Source organism: Artibeus jamaicensis, unplaced genomic scaffold, assembly GCF_021234435.1.
Source record: "Artibeus jamaicensis isolate MK-2021 breed Jamaican fruit bat unplaced genomic scaffold, CSHL_Jam_final contig_585, whole genome shotgun sequence".
In the NCBI taxonomy this organism is placed as follows: Eukaryota; Metazoa; Chordata; class Mammalia; order Chiroptera; family Phyllostomidae; genus Artibeus; species Artibeus jamaicensis.
In genome coordinates this window covers 7,386,419-7,406,224 of record NW_026521894.1, presented here as the reverse complement: position 1 = coordinate 7,406,224, position 19,806 = coordinate 7,386,419, and the positions used below count along the sequence as shown (strand labels likewise).

The window sequence follows — 19,806 nt, the reverse complement described above, 5'->3', positions numbered from 1 at the left end:
CTTTCTTTGAATATTTGTTCTTGTTTTTGTTATTGTTTACTAGCAAACATCCCATTAGCCACATAAAACTATCTCAGTGGATGAAAATGTACAAGCTGTCCTGGACATTTGAAGCTATCCACTTTATTATCACTGTTTTAGTTTAATGAAACATTTCCTTTTTTTGTCTTGTTGGCTACCCTTAATCACCATTTTCCTTTCTTTCTTCATTGAATATATAACTTGAAAAATGATATATTGCATAGAAGCATTAGAAATAGAATAACTAGTTACTTACATGTGTTACAGTTTTGGAAAAATCTACAAATTAGCAAATTTTTATATTCATAGCAAAATGAAAGCTAATATATTTTCTGTAATTTTAAGCTTCTGAATGTGGGAGTACTTTACTATCATATTATACATAGTCAGCATAGGTATCATGTACTGTATTACTTTACCCAATACAAAAGTGAAGGCTGTCAATCACCAAAAGAACTAATTGACCTTTAAAATTCAGTACTTATTTTCCAGACAGAAAAATGTCAAAGCATTTCTTAAAATCTGAGAGATATTTGAAAAAATGAGATGCTTGGAAAAAGATTATTCTTATTTTTGTTTTGTTCTGCTTTTGTTGTTTTTGTCCTTCTTCCCCCAAGAAAATCTGTGGTACAGGAAGTTTGTTAGGATATGAGCAGATCACTAGTGAATTCTCTTGATGCAAAGAATGAACTCATATCTGAAATTACCTGAAAATGATAGTTTGCTAATGATATTGGTTAGAAATAGTAAAGGTTTTTCCTCCTTTTTAGTTACTAAATTTTTCAGTCAGAGGACATGTATATTGCATTTTCTGAGATAGTATTTTTAGTGCTTAAGATGAGTCATGGATTTTAATAGCCCTGTCAGTCACTTCATAAACATATCTTCTCAGCAGAGGAATAATGATTAGAGTGAAAATAAAGATACCAAACCATTTATGTTATAGACCCTGAACTGTAAAAATCATCTGTTTGTGTAAAATGTCAAATGAAATTCAATTATGGAATTCAATCCCACTACCATCAGATAGTGGGATTTTATTGATATCTACAAACACCATACTTGGCTTTAATTATCTTAAAATGTTTACATGTATTCAATATATATGCCTCTATCCTTGTAGTATTGTGGTTATGTTGGCCAAAGAGGCCAATGAACTTCTTTTTAAAATATATATATATATATTTTATGACAATAAAAATTTATTTATTTATTTATTTATTTTATTGATTATGCCATTACAGTTGTTCTGTTCCCTCCTTCGTTCCCCTCCACCCTGCACACCCCCTCCCCCACAATTCCCCCCTTTAGTTTATGACCACATGTCTCAAGTTCTTTAGATTCTGTATTTCCCATACTATTCTTGCCCCCTATCTATTTTCTACCTACCGTCTATGCTACTTATTCTCTGTACCTTCTCCCCCCTTCTCCTCCTCCCACTCCCCTGTTGCTAACCCTCCATGTGATCTTCATTTCTATGGTTCTGCTCCTGATCTAGCTGTCCTCTTAGTCTGCTTTTGTTTTAGGTGCGGTTGTTAATAACTGTGAGTTTGCTGTCCTTTCACCGTTTATATTTTTTATTTTCTTTTTCTTAGATAAGTTCCTTTAACATTTCATATAATAAGGGCTTGGTGATGATGAACTCCTTGAATTTGATCTTATCTGAGAAGCGCTTTATCTGCCCTTCAATTCTAAATGATTGCTTTGCTGGATAGAGTAATCTTGATTGTAGATCTTTGCTTTTAACCACTTGGAGTATTTCTTGCGTGTCCCTTATAGCCTGCAAAGTTTCTTTTGAGAAATTAGCTGACATTTTTATTGGAACTCCTTTGCAGGTAACTATCAGCTTTTCTCTTTCTGATTTTAGGGTTCTCTCTTTATTTTTAACTTTTTGTCATTTTAATTATGATGTGTCATGGTGTGGTCCTCTTCGGGTCCAGTTTGTTTGGGACTCTGTGCTTCCTGGACTTACAATGTCTATTTCCTTCACCAAATTAGGGAAGTTTTATTTCATTATTTTTTCAAGTAAGTTTTCAATTCTTTGCTTTTTCTCTTCTCCTTCCAGCCCCTATGATTCAAACATTGGTGTATTTGAAATTGTCCCAGAAGGCTCCTTAGCCTTTCCTTGTTTTTTTAATTCTTTTTTGTTCTTGTTGTTCTGATTGCTTGTTTTTTTTCCTTCTTTACATCCCAAATCATTGATTTGCTTCTCAGCATCATCTACTCCGATGTTAATTTCATGTAAATTTTTCTTTATTTCCCTTAGTGTAACTTTCTTTTCAGCCTGGATCTTTTTGATGGTGTTGAAGTACCCAATGTGTTCCTTGAGTATCCTAATAACCAGTGTTTTGAACTCTGCATTTATTAGATTGTTTTTCTCCATTTTGTTTAACTCTTTTTCTGAAGTTTTGTTCTGTTCTTTCATTTGGGCCATATTTCTTTGTCTCCTCATTTTGGCAGACTTCCTGTGTTTTCTATGTATTAGGTAGAGCTGCTTTGGCTCCCGGTCTTAGTCACATGGCCTATTGTAGAAAAGTGTACCAGTAAGTTGGATGGGGCAGAGCCTTAGGTAATCACCTGGGTGGGGCAACCTGTGTGAACTGGGTTGATGGAGTCTCTGCTCTGTGGTTCCGTGTTGGGGGAGGGCTCAGAAAGGGGACAGTGCTGCTGCCTGACCCCTGGAGTTTTGTCCAGAGGAAGCTGTCCCCTGGCAGTTGCTCTGATGCCAGTCACTTCACTTTCTCCCCATACGCCACTTGTGCCCTTCAAGCTGCTGCCCTGGTGCTGAAGCCCAGAGGGAGTAGGTCTCTGTAAGTTCTAAGTCTGTTGGGGGCCTCTTAAGAGGAGACTCCTGAGAATCCCACAGTTTCTTCCACCGCCCCAACCCCCACTGGTTTTTACTGCCTGAAGTTATGGGGACTTATCTTTGGCTGGGTGGTCTGGTGTGGGGCACGGATCCCTCGCTCCCAAATTATTCCTCCCGATTTTTATCCTCCATATGTGAATGTGGAATTGCCCATTCTACATCTCTGCGTCTCTGCCCCTCCTGTCTGTCTGGATGAATGGTAATTCTTTAATTTCTTGGTTGATGGACTTCCATACAGCTCAGTTTTCTGATGATTTTGGGTGATAGTTGCTTTGTAGTCTAGTTGTAATTTTTGCTGTGGTTGTGCGAGGTGGAGAGTCTTGTATACCTACAACTCCATCTTGACCCAAAGCCCAAAAAAGTGAACTCTTTTTTTTTAAATAAAAAAATTCAGTGATGATCTAAATAGGTAAAATATACCATATTCTGGTTGTAAAGGTCATATGTCATTTTGTTTTTTGTCATCAAATATAGTTATTAATTTTACCATGTCTTCACTATTTTTGTATATTCTCCATGGAACTGCAGTCTGCACACACAGATTCCTGAGAGACTACAGCTGTAACTTTACTCTTGACCAGGGTTTATGCTGAAAAGTCCCTGTTTACCAATTTGGTGAAATTTGCTTAAACCAAAGCATTTTACCGGGGAAGTTGGACATGAGGTACATGTAATACACTAGAAATGAGATGTAGATATTGATATATCTGACAACTTTACCATATCCAACCCTGCTTTGATAATTTTTATTTTGAAGCCTAACCAGGAGATTTTCTTGTTTATTTCTGTGGTTAAAGTCTAGTTTTCTGCAACATAAGAGTTTGTGATACAGTGATAAAAACATAGAGTTTGCAGTTAGAAGACCCAATTCCAGTACACACCCTACCATTTACCAACATGTGGCTTTAGGCCAAGATATTTAAGATCTCTCTCTCTCTCTCTCTCTCTGTCTGTCTCTGGTCTATGAAAAAAAGGCCCATCGAGTAGATTTGTTTGAGAATTAAGAGTCAACATAGTAAAAAATATGCTTTGTACACTATTTTGGTTATACAAATATCAAAATTCTTATAGATAATACCTTTTCTTAATAATTTAATATCTTACAGTGTTTCCAGGTTATCTTCATAAACTTCTGTCTTGTTACATAATTTGTAGATGTCAGAATGATAAGAAATAGAGCTGAATCTGTATGATCCATACAACATAGTGCTTTTTTCACTAAAAGTCATTGTTCTCCAATTTTTACTTAATTGAAGATCATAGTTACGTTTGATTAATAGAGGTTTCGGCTTTTATGACCTTAAAGTACTTACAGGTTATAAAACTTGAGCCAGAGCCCACTTAATCATACAAAAGGTGCTGAATTCTGTATCTCATATTTGACTAACCTGAATTACAGCAAAACATAAAGAAACCTTCAAGAGGTTATTTAGTTGTAGCAGTAGTAATTTACTATGTACCTTTATGGTTGCTGTGAAACAAGTAAACCAGAGTTAAAGAGCAACTCACAATTTCAGCAGAGCCAAAAATGAAAAGAAAGAAAAGCATGAGAAAGAAGAATGTTGTTTCTTAGAAGTTTGGTTTGAATAACCACATCATAAACATAAGTGATTGTTCTGACACTTTGAGGCATTATAAAGAATATTTGATGCATAACATACCAAGTCTTAAATAAATCAGTTTTAATTATTAATAAATAACCTATTTAATAATTAAATAGGCTAAGGAATAGCAATTTTATTTCTTCTGCAGCACATATTTCCAAAACGACAAGAATCTATGACATTTGATGTAAGATTAGATATAACAGAGTAGACAAATAGTTGGTAGATACTTAATAACATGTAGGTGCATGGTTGCCTTAGAGTCCTTTGAGAATTTCACTACTCTGAGTGGTAAATTCATAATTCTTTTACAAGGCTAAATATAATTTGTTATAAATAATCAATTTACTGTAAGAAAGAGGAAAGAATAAGACTTACAATGGTACCCACATTCTGTGCTTAGAAGATAATCACGTATAAATAGGCCAGCAGTTTAGGAACTATCAGTCCATACTACTATGATAGACTACAGCTGAGAGAGACACTTGTTTTCTGCCTGGTAGGAGCTTGTCCGGAATGACAAGTGGAGCCTGTGTAGGATCTATAGACAATATGTATATTATGTGGCAAATGTCCTCAGCTGTTCTAGAGCTGCTGCTTCGTTCTCAGTGTCTTCTGATTGTCACCTGCTACCTGTAGTGCTGCAGCACCCTCACGAACTTCTGCTTTTTTTAAAAAAACTAAAATGTCACTTCCCTGCCTAAGAACCTGTGTAGGCCTTCTCATTCATTAAACTCCTTTTTTTCCCAGCACTCTGGATCCTCCATAATCTGCGTCACCCTAGGATCCCTCCACAAATGTGTGTACTTGTTTATCAGACCAAGTTTCATTCCACAAAGGATTGGGGGATCCCACGAGAACACTAACCATAAAATAATGCAATCATATATTTAGAAATGAGGGATGAACCATGGAAATACAGAAATAAAGAGCAAAAGATTGAGACTAGAGAAGAAAATTTGATGTACAGATCATAGTCTCTGTAACTGAGATTAAGTTTTAGCTCTGAACTGCTAGACATCACCTGTTCTGTCTGCTCCAACACACATCTCCTCTAGCATGAACTTTTCCCCACTATGTATGTTTGGTAGCATTTCTGTGTGCGTGTGCACACATGTGTGTTTACTTACCATCTTTCCATATACCACCTGTTATTGAAAGTTCATCTCATGTATTTCTCACCTCCCAGGAAGCCCTCCTTCTGTGTCCCGCCCTCTTGGAACTCTTCCTTTGACTTTTGCAGCATCTGTACTCACTGTACAGTAGTGTCAGCTTTTTGTGACCCAGCTTTTGTAGTGGTAGGAATTATGTTTTGGGCAAGTAGATTTTAAGTATTCAAAAAGATTTATGTATATCTAAACTTGTCTGTTGGTGGCTTCCTTTGCTTGCATCATCATCTGTAGTGAAGCCTGTGTCACCAACATTCTTCCAGGCCCTTTTGAGAGATTGTTTTTTCCTCTCCTGTATCCTTCATTGGAGCCTGCACAGAGGTGACATTATAACATAGCCAAGTCAGGATTGACTGGCAGGTAGTTAAGTCTGTCTATCCAGTCAATGTGTGTATGGGCAAAAAGCATGGCTTTAATATAATTGGGGCCTTCCAATGTGGACCTTTTCAGATATACAGCTATGTGGGTAGCTTAACCACTCTCCCAAGAGAAAGTAGACCATAGAAAAGCATTACAGTTCTGCACTTTTTTGCCTTAAAGTGCAATTGTGAACCAGTTCCCTTCATAATCTTATTACTCCTGACTTTATATTCATGCTGTGGTTCTGGAATGAACCTTGGATAGCCCCAAAACCCATCTGCTAAAACCTTTTTTTTTCAGATTCATTTTGTTTATTCATTGAACAAATTTTTGCTACCAAGGTTACAGGCATTGTGTGAGATGGTAAAGATATAGTAGTGAACAAAATGAACTGCTCCTGAACTCAAGCTGTTGCTCTTGTCCAGATCACAAATAATTCACATTGTGGAATAGTGCACACCCCTCAGTCCTTGCCTTCCTTGACCTCTCAACAACAGTCAATGCTGTTTCCCACTCCTTTCTCCCAGAAACACTCTCCTGTTTTCCTCCTTTTTTAAAAAAATTGTTGTTCAAATACAGTTTTCTGCCTTTTAATCCCCTCCCAGCCCTCCCCACCTCCTTCCTTTTTCTACCCCTCCACCCTTGTTTTTGTCCGTGTGTCCTTTATACTTGTTCCTGTAAACCCTTCCCCTTTTCCCCTGAAATTCCCTCCCCTCTCCCTCTGGTCACTGCCAGCCTGTTCTCTATTTTAGTGTCATTGGTTATATTTTGCTTGTTTGTTTTGTTGTTCAGCCTGTTAAAGGTGAGATCATATGGTATTTGTCTTTTACCACCTGGCTTATTTCACTTAGCATCATGCTCTCCAGTTCCATCCATGCTGTCACAAAGGGTAGGAGATCCTTCTTTCTTTCTGCTTCATAGAATTCCATTGTGTAAATCTCTTTTGATCCATTTTACCATAGTTTTTTGATCCATTAATTTACTGATGAACACTGAGATTGCTTCTAGCACTTAGCTATTGTTAATTGTGCTGCTATAGACATGGGGGTGCATAGGTTCTTTTGAATTGGTGTTTCAGTGTTCTTAAGATATAATCCTAGCAGTGGAATTGCTGGGTCAAAAAGCAGTTTCACTGTTAGTGTTCTGAGAAAATTGCATACTGTTTTCCATAGAGGCTGCACCAGTCTGCAATCCCACCAACAGTGCACTGGGGTTCCCTTTTTCCCACAACCTCTCCAACACTTGCTTGTTGCTTTATTTATGGTGGCCATTCTGACCAGTGTAAAGTGGTATCTCATTGTGGTTTTTATTTGCATCTCTCTGATAGCTAGCGATATTGAGCATCTTTTCATGTGTCTCTGGGTCCTCTGTATGTTCTCCTTGGAGAAGTATCTGTTCAAGTCCTTTGCCCACTTTTTAACTGGGTTGCTTGTCTTAGAGTGGAGTTGTGTGAGTTCTTTATATATTTTGGAGATTAAACCCTTGTCTGAGGTATCATTGGGCAAATACGTTTTCCCATACAGTTGGTTCTCTTTTCATTTTAATGCTGTTTTCTTTAGCTGTGTAGAAGCTTTTAATTTTGATGAGATCCCATTTGTTTATTGTTTTCTTTATGTCCCTTGCTGTAGGGTACATATCAGTGAAAAGATTGCTGCATGAAATATCTGAGATTTTCCTGCCTATGTTCTCCTCTAGGACTTTAATGGTGTCACGACTTATATTTAATCCTTTCATCCACCTTGAATTTATTTTTGTGTATAGTGTAAGTTAGTGGTCAAGTCTCATTTTTTTTGCATGTAGCTGTTCAGCTCCCCCAACACCATTTGTTGAATTGGCTACTTTTACTCCACTGTATGCTTCTGCCCCCTTTGTCAAATATTAATTGGCCATAGAGACTTGGGTTTATTTCTGGACTCTCTGTTCCATTGGTCCATGTGTTTTTTCTTATGCGAGTACCAGACTGTTTTGATTACAGTGGCTTTGTAGTATACTTGGTACCAGGTATTGTGATCCCTCCTACTTTGTTCTTTTTTTCTCAAGATTACTGAGGCTGTTTGGGGTGGTTTTTGGTTCCACATACATGTTTGAAATATTTGTTCTATATCTGTGAAATATGTCATTGGTACTTTAATAGGTATTGTGTTGAATTTATAGATTGCTTTGGGTAGTATGGACATTTTGATGATGTTAATGTTTCCGATCCATGAGCATGGTATATGTTTTCATTTGTTTGTGCCTGCCTTAATTTCTTTCTTCCTTCAGTGTTCCATTTTTTAAATTTCTGACTGGTCCTTTTTATGGTTTCTATGTCTTTTTTCATGCTATTGAGTATACTTATCATTACTTTGAACTCTCCATGTGATAAATTGCTTTCCTCGATTTCATCTAGATCTTCTGGAGAATTCTCTTGTTCTTTCATTTGGGGTATGTTTCTTAGTCTTCCCATTTTGGCTGCTGCTTTGTCCTTTCCATCTTAGTTGTTATCAAGCTGGAGTCAGCAGCCTGGCTGAAGCTACACAAGGTAGGGCAGAGTAATTCCTGTGGGCAACACTATTGCTTCCTCTGAGGCTGATGCCTTTTGGGGAGGAGTGCTCTGCCTGAGAGAGATGGCTTCTGCAGTTATGGAGAATGACTCAACACAAGGATCTTCGTGGCTGTTCCTTCAGTTTTATCCTCAGAACCACCAGCCCTAGGCTCTCTTCAAGCATCTCTACTCCACTCTGACCTTCCTCTGTTGGAGCCCAGGGTAAATGGCTGCAAACAAAATTTTGTGCATTGACCAATTAAGAGGCTCTCTGCATCTCTCTCTTTGTTTCCTTGGCAGACAGAAACCCTGCACTTTTCACAGCTGGATGTTATTTGGGTTCCTTTCCAACCCTGGTGCTGTAGGCTGGGTAGCCCAGCTTGGTGTTTAGACCTTGCACTTCTCAGGGAGGTCTTCCTCGCTGCTGAAATATCCCTCCAGAACTTCAGCTGCTGCCCATGGGAGCCCAGCCAGCCCTCTTGCGTCTCTTCCATATTCCCTACCAGTCACATTGTAGTGAAGTGGTTTCTTCCTTCTGTTTGTGGTTATGAGGCTTCCCTCGAGCTAGTGGAGTTAGTTATTCAGGATGATTTCCCTACAGTTTAGTTGTAAATCCAGATTGCTCTTGGGAGGAGGTCAGTGTAGTTTCCACTTACCTCTCCACCACATTTGGGTCATTTCAAATATTTATGTCTTGCTGTCTCCTCGAAACCTTAGCTCATGGCAATCACTGATCTCTTTTCTGCTCCATATAGGTTTTCTTTTTCCGTAATTTTATATAAATAGGACAGTTGAATATGGAGTCTTTGGGGGGGGGTTGTTCTTTTTTAATTAGTAAGATGAGTTTTTGATTCATTGATTATGTTGCTATTGTTGAGGAATACTCCATCAGACTATTTAGTAGTTTTATTTATGCTTGAGCCCCCTTCCACAAGTACTCTGGTCCATTCTTACATTGATACTTTCACCTGTTTAATGTTAAGTATTGTTATAATTTCAATTATATTCTATTTTGCATCTTATCTTTTATGTTCACCTAATATGAATGCACTAAGGAGATTTAAATCTATTGCACATTTCTGCCCAAGTGAGAATTTGGTTTGGAGACAGCAGGAGTGTACTTAAGAAGGATAAGGCCACCAAACTGCTAGAATGTCTTTTGTCAGTTTGCCCACTTCTGTTAATGATGATAAACATTAGTGTAGACTTCTTCACATGCTTTTCTCATTTAGTGCTCACAACAGCATTGACTGGTAGATGGCAGTGTTTAAATTATATACAGACGAGGGAAACAGAAGCTCCCTGAGTTAGTAAATTATCTAGTAAGTTCACATAGCTAGCCACTGGTGGAATGATTCAATCAGGGCCTTGTAACTCATTAAAGTTTTCATTATTGTGAGAAGAATGGCAGAGTGGGCTTGTAATTTGTACCTTATTTAATATTTACTGTAACTTTCCTCTGGAAAGAAGAGAAAGACAATCAACAGTGGAACGAAGTATTGTTAAAAGGGTGTTACGATATTGTAGCATTCCCAGGATTCTGTTGGGATCTGTGAGATATTCATATATCAAATAAACGAATAATCAATTTAGGAAGAATAATGAATTTTGTGCAAGGCAGTTGTAGAAGAAATTTTATTTTGCTAAAAGTCTTGTTAATGTTAAAATGCTGAGTCATATTTATTCTCCTGTGCAGTCATTACATTCTTCCACAGCAGCGCTCAGCACACAGTAGTTGTGCAGTCAACAATTGTTGGATAAATATTCCAAATTCTGAAGATCTGTTCAAATGTGGCACTTGATGTTTGAGTCTTTGAATATTCATGTGCCTTTATTTTCCCCAGCCCTTTTGTGTGCTATGCTTAACGGTGTTCACTTCATGTGTTACTTATATTGCCTCTTCATAGTCCTTCAATCAGATATTCCTATTGTTTTGGAATGCCTGGAAAAAATAAAGAAGGCACTGACTGAAATTCAGTTAAACTCTATTAGATTTAAGAAGGAAATTCTGTAAACAGATGTCCTTTGTCTAAACTCTCCTACTTTTCCCCTGGATATTGCTTTTAGCATTCCCGACATCCTACATTACTACTGTCTTCTCAGATCCTTTTATGGTTGGGTGGCCAGAGCTGAAATGTGTTGCCTCCCTCTCATTCACTATGCCCATTTTTATAAATGCTGAATGTTAGGAAGGACACAGATATTTCTGAGTAAGATCCCCACAGTTGAAGAGTCCTAGACCCTTGATCAAAGTTACGGTTTTCAGTGGCAGTTCAGCCAGTACATATTAGAAGTGCACAAAATACACTCTGGCCAGATACCAAAGAACCAAGTATAAATCACCATTAACTCCAACATCACCGCTATGGAGTGAGTTTCTAGAAGACAGAAATAAACTGAAAATAATCCAAGATATTTCAGTTAGTATCACAGTATCATTAGCAGGAGCAGTGATTTCTCAGCAGTGTCAGCTGCTTTCCTGTGTTTACTGTTCTGCACATTTGCCTTGGAAGATACATGTTCACTTTCAACAGGCACATTTAGTAATATCATTAACCTTTTCGTGCTTATAAACCAGAAAATAACTTTTAATAATTTTTTTCTCTGTGTAAGTTTGTACCTGGGATTTACAGCTTAGGTAAATCTTAAAAGTCAGTCCAACTCTCACTACTGAACATGGTTGGCTGTTGATAGCAATTGAATTTTTACTTTAAATTTGAAAACTATGAAGTATTCTCAATGCTTTCTTCACAGTCTTTACATTGTCAGGGTCAGAAAGAATTTATTGTGCATTTTGAAATGTTTCCTCTTTGTGAAATTTTGAGGTGTCAAAGTTGATGTCCTGCTTCTTAATTCATACAGTATGGGAAGACTTCTGTTTTAAAATTCTAAATGGAGTTAAATTACTAAAATTTAAATAAAATTCACAAGCTTATTTATTTTTATGAAATCTATGTGGTATACAGGAAGGTAATAAAGAGATTCTATATTTAGACTTTGAATGGATCTCTTCATAATAATCACTCACTGACCAGTGAGCACAGTCAGTCACTCCTTCCTCCATTGCATGGAATGTGCTTCCATCTCTGCCCTCTACTGCAGTGACTGGAATTGTCTCCTTCCCTTCTGTTTTACAAATTTTAAGGTCCTTGGCCTAATAAAATGTACTGTGGTATAAGTGATCATCTCTTACTTTCTGTGTAGTACAAAAAATGTTCTCTTTCCACCTCTACATCAATCCTCCTATTTCTCAGAAATGATCTAGAGTCACATAGCTCATTCTTTTAATAAAGCCTCAAGTGTGTTAACATTTCTTATCAAGACATTTTTTGCTGTCTCAGTTTTAACATAGGATTTCAGTTTTGCTTTGCTTTTGCTGTAATTGTGAATGTCTCAGAAAGAAAAAGAAGTAAAGGAAATACAGCATGTATTATGACCTAGTGAATTGAAGTAGACTGGATATGGTATAATAAAAAATACATTTGCTTTTTGTCCATGGTTCCTGACACTGTACTCCTAAAGCCCTTGGAATTTCCTGAGTGATAGGAGTATATTATTCTTAAGGAGCCTGTCCAGCACACTTGAGTTTATGCCAAAGGACTGACTGACTCAGGCTGGGGTCTCTAGATAGCTTCAGAGTGGGAGCCGGTCACCAGAAAGACTGAACACATCAGAGGATGGGAACTTTTAGTCCTACTACCATACCTCTTGGGAGGAAGTTGGGACTGGAAATAGAGTTACAAGAGCTCTTGAACAATAAAATTCCAAGGACTTCTGTGTTGGGGAATGCCTTGATGTCGGGGAAGGTGGCTCACATGGAGAGGCCGTGGAAGCTCTACGTCTGTCCCCACTCCATACCGTCTCCTGTTCATCTCTTCTGTTGGGTTGTTCCTAAGTTGCATCCTTTAATAATTAAAATGGTAGTTATAACTATAGCACTTCATGAGTTCTGTGAGTCATTCTCGAGAATTATCAAATCTGAGGAGTGGGGCATGAGAATCTCTGAATTTATAGTCAGCCAGGCAGAAATGCAGGTAGTTTGGAGGTCCTATTTACAGGGGGTAGCTGAAGTATGAGTGTTCTTGTGGGACTGAGCCCTTTTACCCCTGGGGTCTATGTTAACTGTAGTGTCTGAATTGAATTGAGTTGAATTGAATTGTTAGATACTCATTTGGTGCTGGAGAATTAATGTCAAAAACACACCAAGTGTTTGGTCTCACGAAAACCCCATAGACCAGGCAAGAGGAGGCAGAGGAGGGTTCCAGTAGAGACACAGCAGGTGTGAAGACTCCAAGGTGTCAAGGGGCTTGACTTGTTCTAGCACCTGAAAGAGAATGTGGCTTAAAAGGTTGGAAGCAGGTGATAGACACAATTAGAATTGAAACTTATTTGTGAAGTATAAAACCGCCATTCTAATCACAACAGAATTCGTGTGGTCGGGAGGAGGTGAAGAGTGCTACAGGGAGCCTCGTGAGGAAGCCGGTGCGTTGTTCGCAGGAGAGAGAACAGAGGCTTGGGAGACCGGGAGTGAAAATGTTTTATGACATTTATACATATTGTTGATTCCGATATAGGAGAAGACATAGCATATGTTCAGATTAAGTTATGACCTTGGTTATTTAATCATCTAAATCACAGCTTCTCAGTTTTGAAAATGGGAAGAAGAGTTCTTTTTCTTCCTACTTCATAGGGTTTGAAGATCAAGTCAGATTAGGTATGTCAGAGCACTTTGTAAATTTGTTATAGAATGCTGCTTCTCATTTGTTTCTTCCCATTGTCAAAACAAAACAAGGTAAAAACTAGATAGGTTACATTTCTTTTTCAGATATTTATTTTCATCTGCCCTCCTTATAATTGAATCTTCCAAATAATTGTTTTAGGAAAGTTCATTCCTATTTTAGGTGAAATATTTTCCTCAGAAGTTCTGAAACTGTATATCAGGAACAGCCAGTTCATAGAGACCCTGATCTCTTTGTGTGTGTGGCCTACTTTTTCTTTTATCTCTCAGGGCCTCTGTTGAGGCGTGTGGGTGTGAAAGGAGGGGCTCTTGGTTCTTGTTTCGAGCTGAGAGGATGGAGATGGGAGAGTGACTGGTTAGAGAGAAGTGGCTGCAGCCTCCCACCTGGAAATACCTGAAGAGAAAGAGCACACTGATAGGGAGGCTCCGTAATCAGATACATGTTAGGGGATCCACAGGTTGAAGAAGGTTCTGTCAGGTGTCAGGCATCTAGCAGGGCCATGGAGTCAGTTCACTCTTATTTGGCGATTCCTCAGTAATACCAAAATGTGGCTTTCATTTTAGTGCTTATATGGGTAGCTCTCCTAGAACAGTTTATCGTCAGGGCAGGAACGTTGTCTTGTTTACTGCTGCATCTCCAGAACCTAGTAGTGTGTCTGGCACATATAATAGCTCCTTGTTGAATAATGGTATTTTTGTAAGACATCTTCACAGTATTTACTAAGCTGCTTTCTTAGACCACATTTAACATGTACAGTTATACTTCTGTCCATACTGATTCTCTGGAATATATTATGTTCACATGTACTCCACACAGTCTAGTTGTTTCTTCTTCCTTAACATCTCTTGGACCTGCCTCTACCTCCATCTTCATTCCCACATTCTTCTTTGAATCCCCTGTCTCACCTGGGTTTTTGTGTTCTTAAACTGATGTCTTACCTTCAAATCTTATTTCCTTTAATCAACCTTCCCATTGCTGCCAGGGCGTCAGTATCTCTAAGGCACAAATTAATTACTGTCCTGCTAAAATACTTAAATGGTTTCCCTTTATAGCTCTGAGTTCCCAGCGGCAGTGCCCTGACACACTGAGGTGTCGGAGTCAGTTGGGAGGTGATGGGTATATCAGAGTATTGGTGCTCTCTCTCATGAAAAGGAGTCCAGAAGCTCTGTCAAGTCCTTTATACTTGTTAAGTGTAAAGGTTACCTGAGACCAAAAGTCTTAAGAATCATTTTTGAGTCTGCTCTGTCTCTACCTTCAGACAGTAAATTCCTTTGAGAGCATCTGACTGGAATATCGGAAATATCTTGTAATCAGGAGAGTAGTGTTTGTGAGTATTTGATGACATTCAGCTTTTGTTGATATCCTCCATTATTTCCAAGAAGATCACAGAGTATGCTGTCACGTTTGCTGCTTCCTGCTTCTGACGGCAGCCTTTTCCCGCCTTTGATGTTTGTTTCCAGACCTTTTATTTTTAGCAAGGAGCTTTACCAGAAAAGCAATACAGGACTTAAGCAGTGGTGACTAATCCTTACTTTCTTTGCATCTTTTTTCTTTAGAGGTTATCAAGGGAGAGCTGTTCAAAAAGTATAGAGGACCTCTGTAGAGGCCTGCATAGTCGATTGCTATGCTCTTTTGAGTTTTTAGTTTCTGGGAAAGAGCATTTGAAAACAAATTATCATTGAAGTTTGTCTCACATGGTGTGAAAAAGAATTTTAAAGAGAGAGAAACTCATCCAGATTTTTTTTAGTCCTATTATAATCTTTTAAATGCATGTGGAAATGCTTATATGTGTTTCTTATCAACTAGATGACAAAACCAGTGTGCCAAAAATAAATTTAAGGGATGTTTATTCCATAAATGTGTAATAAGTTTATTTTAACATTGTATTCCTTTGTTCTTTGACAAAAATAAATTACCATAAAGCCGAGCAAAAGAAGCCCACCTTCCTACCTACTTGTATGAAAGTAGATAATTCCCAAGTTCTTCCATGTGTTAGTGTTTTTCCTCTCTTGCTATTTCTTTCCTTTTCCCATTGTTCTTAGTGACTTTATACTTACAGTTAAATTTCAAAGACTCTGTACTGTTAACGAGTTTGTAATATCTGGTTGTCATTTTAAAACTTAGATTATGGTGGTGATAAAGTGATCAGTCACCAGGCAAACAGGGTGTCTGTACTCTTTCTTCTGGCCTTTTATATTTTGAAATTGACATGTGTGTGGACAGGAGCAATGAACCACTTTATTTTATACATTATTCTTTGATAGTTGAGTTATATGGAAGTAATAAAACTCATAATTTCTTCCCATAGTGCATTTGAGAGACAGTAGAGGTTTACCTTTAGGACCATATTTTATTTTATTGTATTTTTGAAATGACCAGCTTTCTTTCTCTTTGCAAATGATTACAGTTCTTAAAGTCTTATACAGGCTTCCACCAGAATAGAAATGTTCAAATTTGAGGATCTCAAGTAGAGGAGCATTTATTTTTGTCTAGAAATAAGTAAGACCTGATTGTTCATCAGTTGTTTCTTAACCCACAATATCCCTTGTGTTTTCTTAGGCCAAAGATGAAGAAGAGGCCTTTCTGGATTGGAGTGATGATGACGATGATGGGTTTGATCCAAGCACACTTCCAGATCCAGATAAGCACAGATGCTCTGAAGAATCAGATAGTGAAGATATGGAAAATGAAATTAGGTATGTTTTTTACCATTGGTGGCATTTAGTATATGAGTCTCCTTTTAATTCTAAAGATTTTGTAGAGACAAATGTCTCCTGCTCTTCTTACCATGTTAAGGGCTCATTGTTTCAGTAATCCCCGTTAACAGATACAAGTATAAAAGTTGTATTTTCTTTTTCTTTCTTTATTCTTTTTTCTTCCTATCTCTTTTTTTTGTGAATCCTTTATGCTTAAGTATTTGATGCACTAGGGTATATTTAATACAAACAGAGGCAGGATTTTTATTTTGGTTCATTGTCAAAGGACTCTGTTGAGAGTGTTGTTAAGAATTGTCTCTGAATTTTAAAAGGGGGGCATTATACTTTCACATTTGTGATATAAATTTAGTAACAAATGCATAAAATAAGGGGAAGCTTTTACATAAACAGACCTTGACAAATTCTTTCAATTTAAAATCTGTTCATTTTTGTAATGTGGACTTACTTGCTACCATGTCCAAAACAGATGAAACGTGATGAATTGAATAATAGTATGACTTGCTCAGCGTTTGTTTTCAGGGTACTGTGTGTTAGATTATGTTGAGATTCTATTGATTTAAAAGTTGATGACATTGAATTCATGGACATTCTAACATGGCTGTTTAAGCAGAAGGTAAGTATCATGACAGATGACGTTAATATGATTGAAAAAAGAGGAAGCCTGGTGGAACCCTACGTGCTGCCAGCTCAGGTAGAGCTGGAGAAGTAGGCCACGGAGAGCTATAGTCTGGTTTTAAGTAAGAACATTGTGAAAAGGTCTTAAAGAGTTTACCCCTTAGGAGAAATGCTGTAGAGAGGTCATTTCAGAGTTACTCTTCATTTTAATCTTGTGCTCATTTAAACATAGAATTATTTTGTAATAGTTGTTATACTATAAATGTTGTTATACTGATTTCACAGTAAAAACAATCATGTCCAAAATGTAGTCTCCTAAATGATGCTAGCAACTGGAGACATTTGCTATTGGACAGGTAGGCTGTGGATATAACAGCTTTCTAGTGTGTTTGCTGACAAGGTAGTGGGTATTAGCTTTACCTACCACAAGAGGCACCATAGGTGAAAATAATTTGATTATGATTTAGGAAAATATATAAATGTATGCCATATAGGTTAAGTAATTTAGATTCAGGGCATATTTCTAATGTTTAGAAATTGACTTTTAAGGGTAAATGTACACACTTTTCAGAAAGTTCCTTAGTGTACATGTCAACCTGAACTATCAGTGAGGTTAAGTTTGCTGTCCCTTCTGTTCTTATATAAATGTTTCCCTTTGAGAGTAGTTTATGGGATCTCTGTTTTGGTAGATGGGATCTAACTTAACATATATGACTTTATATCATTAACTTCCAAATGTTTCTGTGTAATTTTACTCTATGGAGGGAACATTAATCAGTTCTTAGAGTTTGTCGTGGGAGCCATATTTTGTGCATCTAACATGCCTCGGAAACAGAGCTAGCCTTTTAAAGTCATTGTCAAGGGATCAGCATTCCTTTTGTATCTGATTAATAGGGATTTTTTTCCCTAACATTTTTTAATGATAGTTTCTGGGTCATCTTTAATCTGTGTTTAGCAGACATTTCATTTCAATCTTCTGGCATTTCTTATTCTCAGAGTGATATTTCCAGACTACCATGTAGTTAATATGGCGCATTGGTGGTTCAGTGGTAGAATTCTCGCCTGCCATGTAGTTAATATGATTTGTTGCCTAATAGCTTCACCTGTGTTAGCCTCTTAATTAGCCTGTAAATGCTTCGTAGCTAGAAACCCAGTCTTTTTGTACCAATACCTCCACCTCCAGCCTCTACTCTTATCCCCAACTTTAATGTCATAGGCACAATGAAGACCCTGAAATACTTGAATTGACTGATTGGTGAAAGAGATTTGTAGAGTAAAAAAAGAAAAATATAATGATAAGTAAGCAGCTATGCAGTTGGTCCTAATAGCGTAAATGATACAAGAGGTGACAGAATAATTCCACTGCTAGGATTATATCCCAAGAATCCTAAAATGTCAATTTCAAAGGACCTGTGCACCACAATGTTCATAGCAGCACAATTTACAATAGCCAAGAGTTGGAAGCAACCTAGGTGCCCATCAGTAAATGAATGGATCAAAAAATTGTGGTTACATATACACAATGGAATTCTATGCAGCAGAGAGAAAGAAGGAGCCAGTACCCTTTGCAACAACATGGATGGAACTGGAAAGTATTATACTAAGTGAAATAGGCCAGGTGTTGAAAGACAAATACCATATGATCTCACCTTTAACAGGAAGCTAAATAACAAAACAAAAAAGCAAGCAAGCAGAATAAAAACAAAAGACACTGAAATAGAGAATAGGGGGACAGTGACCAGAGGGGAGCGAATTTAAGGGGAAAGAAGGGGAGGGTTTTGGAGGAACAAGTATGAAGGACACAGGGACAATAACTAGGGGAGGTGGAAATGGGAGGGAGGTGGGGAGCACAGGGCGGGTTGGACTGGGTTGGGAGAAATAGTACAGAAAACTGTACTTTACAGAAAACATACAGAAAACTGTACTTTAAAAATAAGTAAATAAAATTAAAAAAATAAAATGAAGACCCTAAAGTAAAAGAGGTGACAGAATAGATGGGTAGAGAATTGGAAGAAGCCAAGTTCAGCTAGTATAATGGTGATGGACATAAAGGTAGAAGTAGCTTGAGATGCCAGAGCATTCTAATTTAAAGGGAAAATATTTAAGCATTACATGAAAATTAAAATGGTTGTAATTTCAGGCACAGCTAGTCTGCATTAGTGGAAATTCAAAGGAATTGGTAAACTTATCTTAAGCTGGAGAAAAATTCATCTATTGAGGATATCAACAAGGGCTTTATTAGCTCTTTGTGTTTTGTTTATTGACAGTGATTTTAGTCAAACCCCTTCTCATAAATGAAGAAACCAAGGTGTCACAGGGTAAAATAATTTGTCTGATCACAATACAAGTTAGGGACAGTGTGAACTACCCAGATTGGATTGGTTCCCTCTTTCTACTACTCCAGTCGAGTCATGTGGAACTACTTTAACATTAGGAGAGGTAGCTCCAGAAAACTTCCTGAAGACAAATTTGTTGTGATTTGGCTGAAGACCTGGTCTATAGACTGTAGGATAGATTTGACTAGTTCATGGTTTCCCAGCTTTGACATTGCTAACATTCTGGCCCTGGTGTGTCAGACTACTAACATTTGACATACTAGATCATTCTTTTGGGATCATTCACTTGGCCATGCTGCCTCTTGTTGACTGTTAGGCATCATCCCAGGCCTCTTCCACAGCACCTCCCTGTTAGGGCTGGTGCTATTAGGGCCAGAAATATCTGCGGACATGACCGATGTCCCTTGGGGAGCAGAATTTCCCACACTTGAGAACCACTGGATTAGACCCAGAATGGCACTTATACATTTCTGGTGTTTAATTTCCCCATCCCTCATCTAGGATAGGCTTTGTATATTTCTTTTCAATTAACCTAAGCAGTTTTGGTCAATATAGCATCTATTAGTTAATTGGGATTGGTACACAAGGTCATTTCTGGACTAGAAGGCAGGATTTAGGGTAACTTGCAAGCAGTACTCTACATGTGAAATTTCTGTTCATACTCTTAATTTATTTTCCCTCATTTCTTAAAATCTCTTCAATGGCAGTGAATAAAGATATATGTAAACTAAATCCAAACTTGTTTTGGATAAGTGAAAGTATTCATAAGTAAATTCATACAAACTAGAATTTTGACAGTAGGAATTGCTGCTGTTACTGCTAATTATAATAATAGTTTCGGTTTGGCTACATCTT

At 37.6% G+C, this 19,806-nt stretch overlaps 1 protein-coding gene across 1 annotated transcript in view; it reads left to right on the top strand.

Moving 5' to 3' along the window:
* The window catches only part of DDX10 (DEAD-box helicase 10), a 263,094-nt gene that overhangs the window by 224,985 nt on the left and 18,303 nt on the right, over positions 1-19,806 (top strand). Inside the window, exon 17 of the mRNA XM_053670437.1 lies at positions 15,843-15,979. Within this exon, the coding sequence (XP_053526412.1) occupies positions 15,843-15,979 (137 nt within the window). The remainder of the gene's footprint in view (positions 1-15,842; positions 15,980-19,806) is intronic.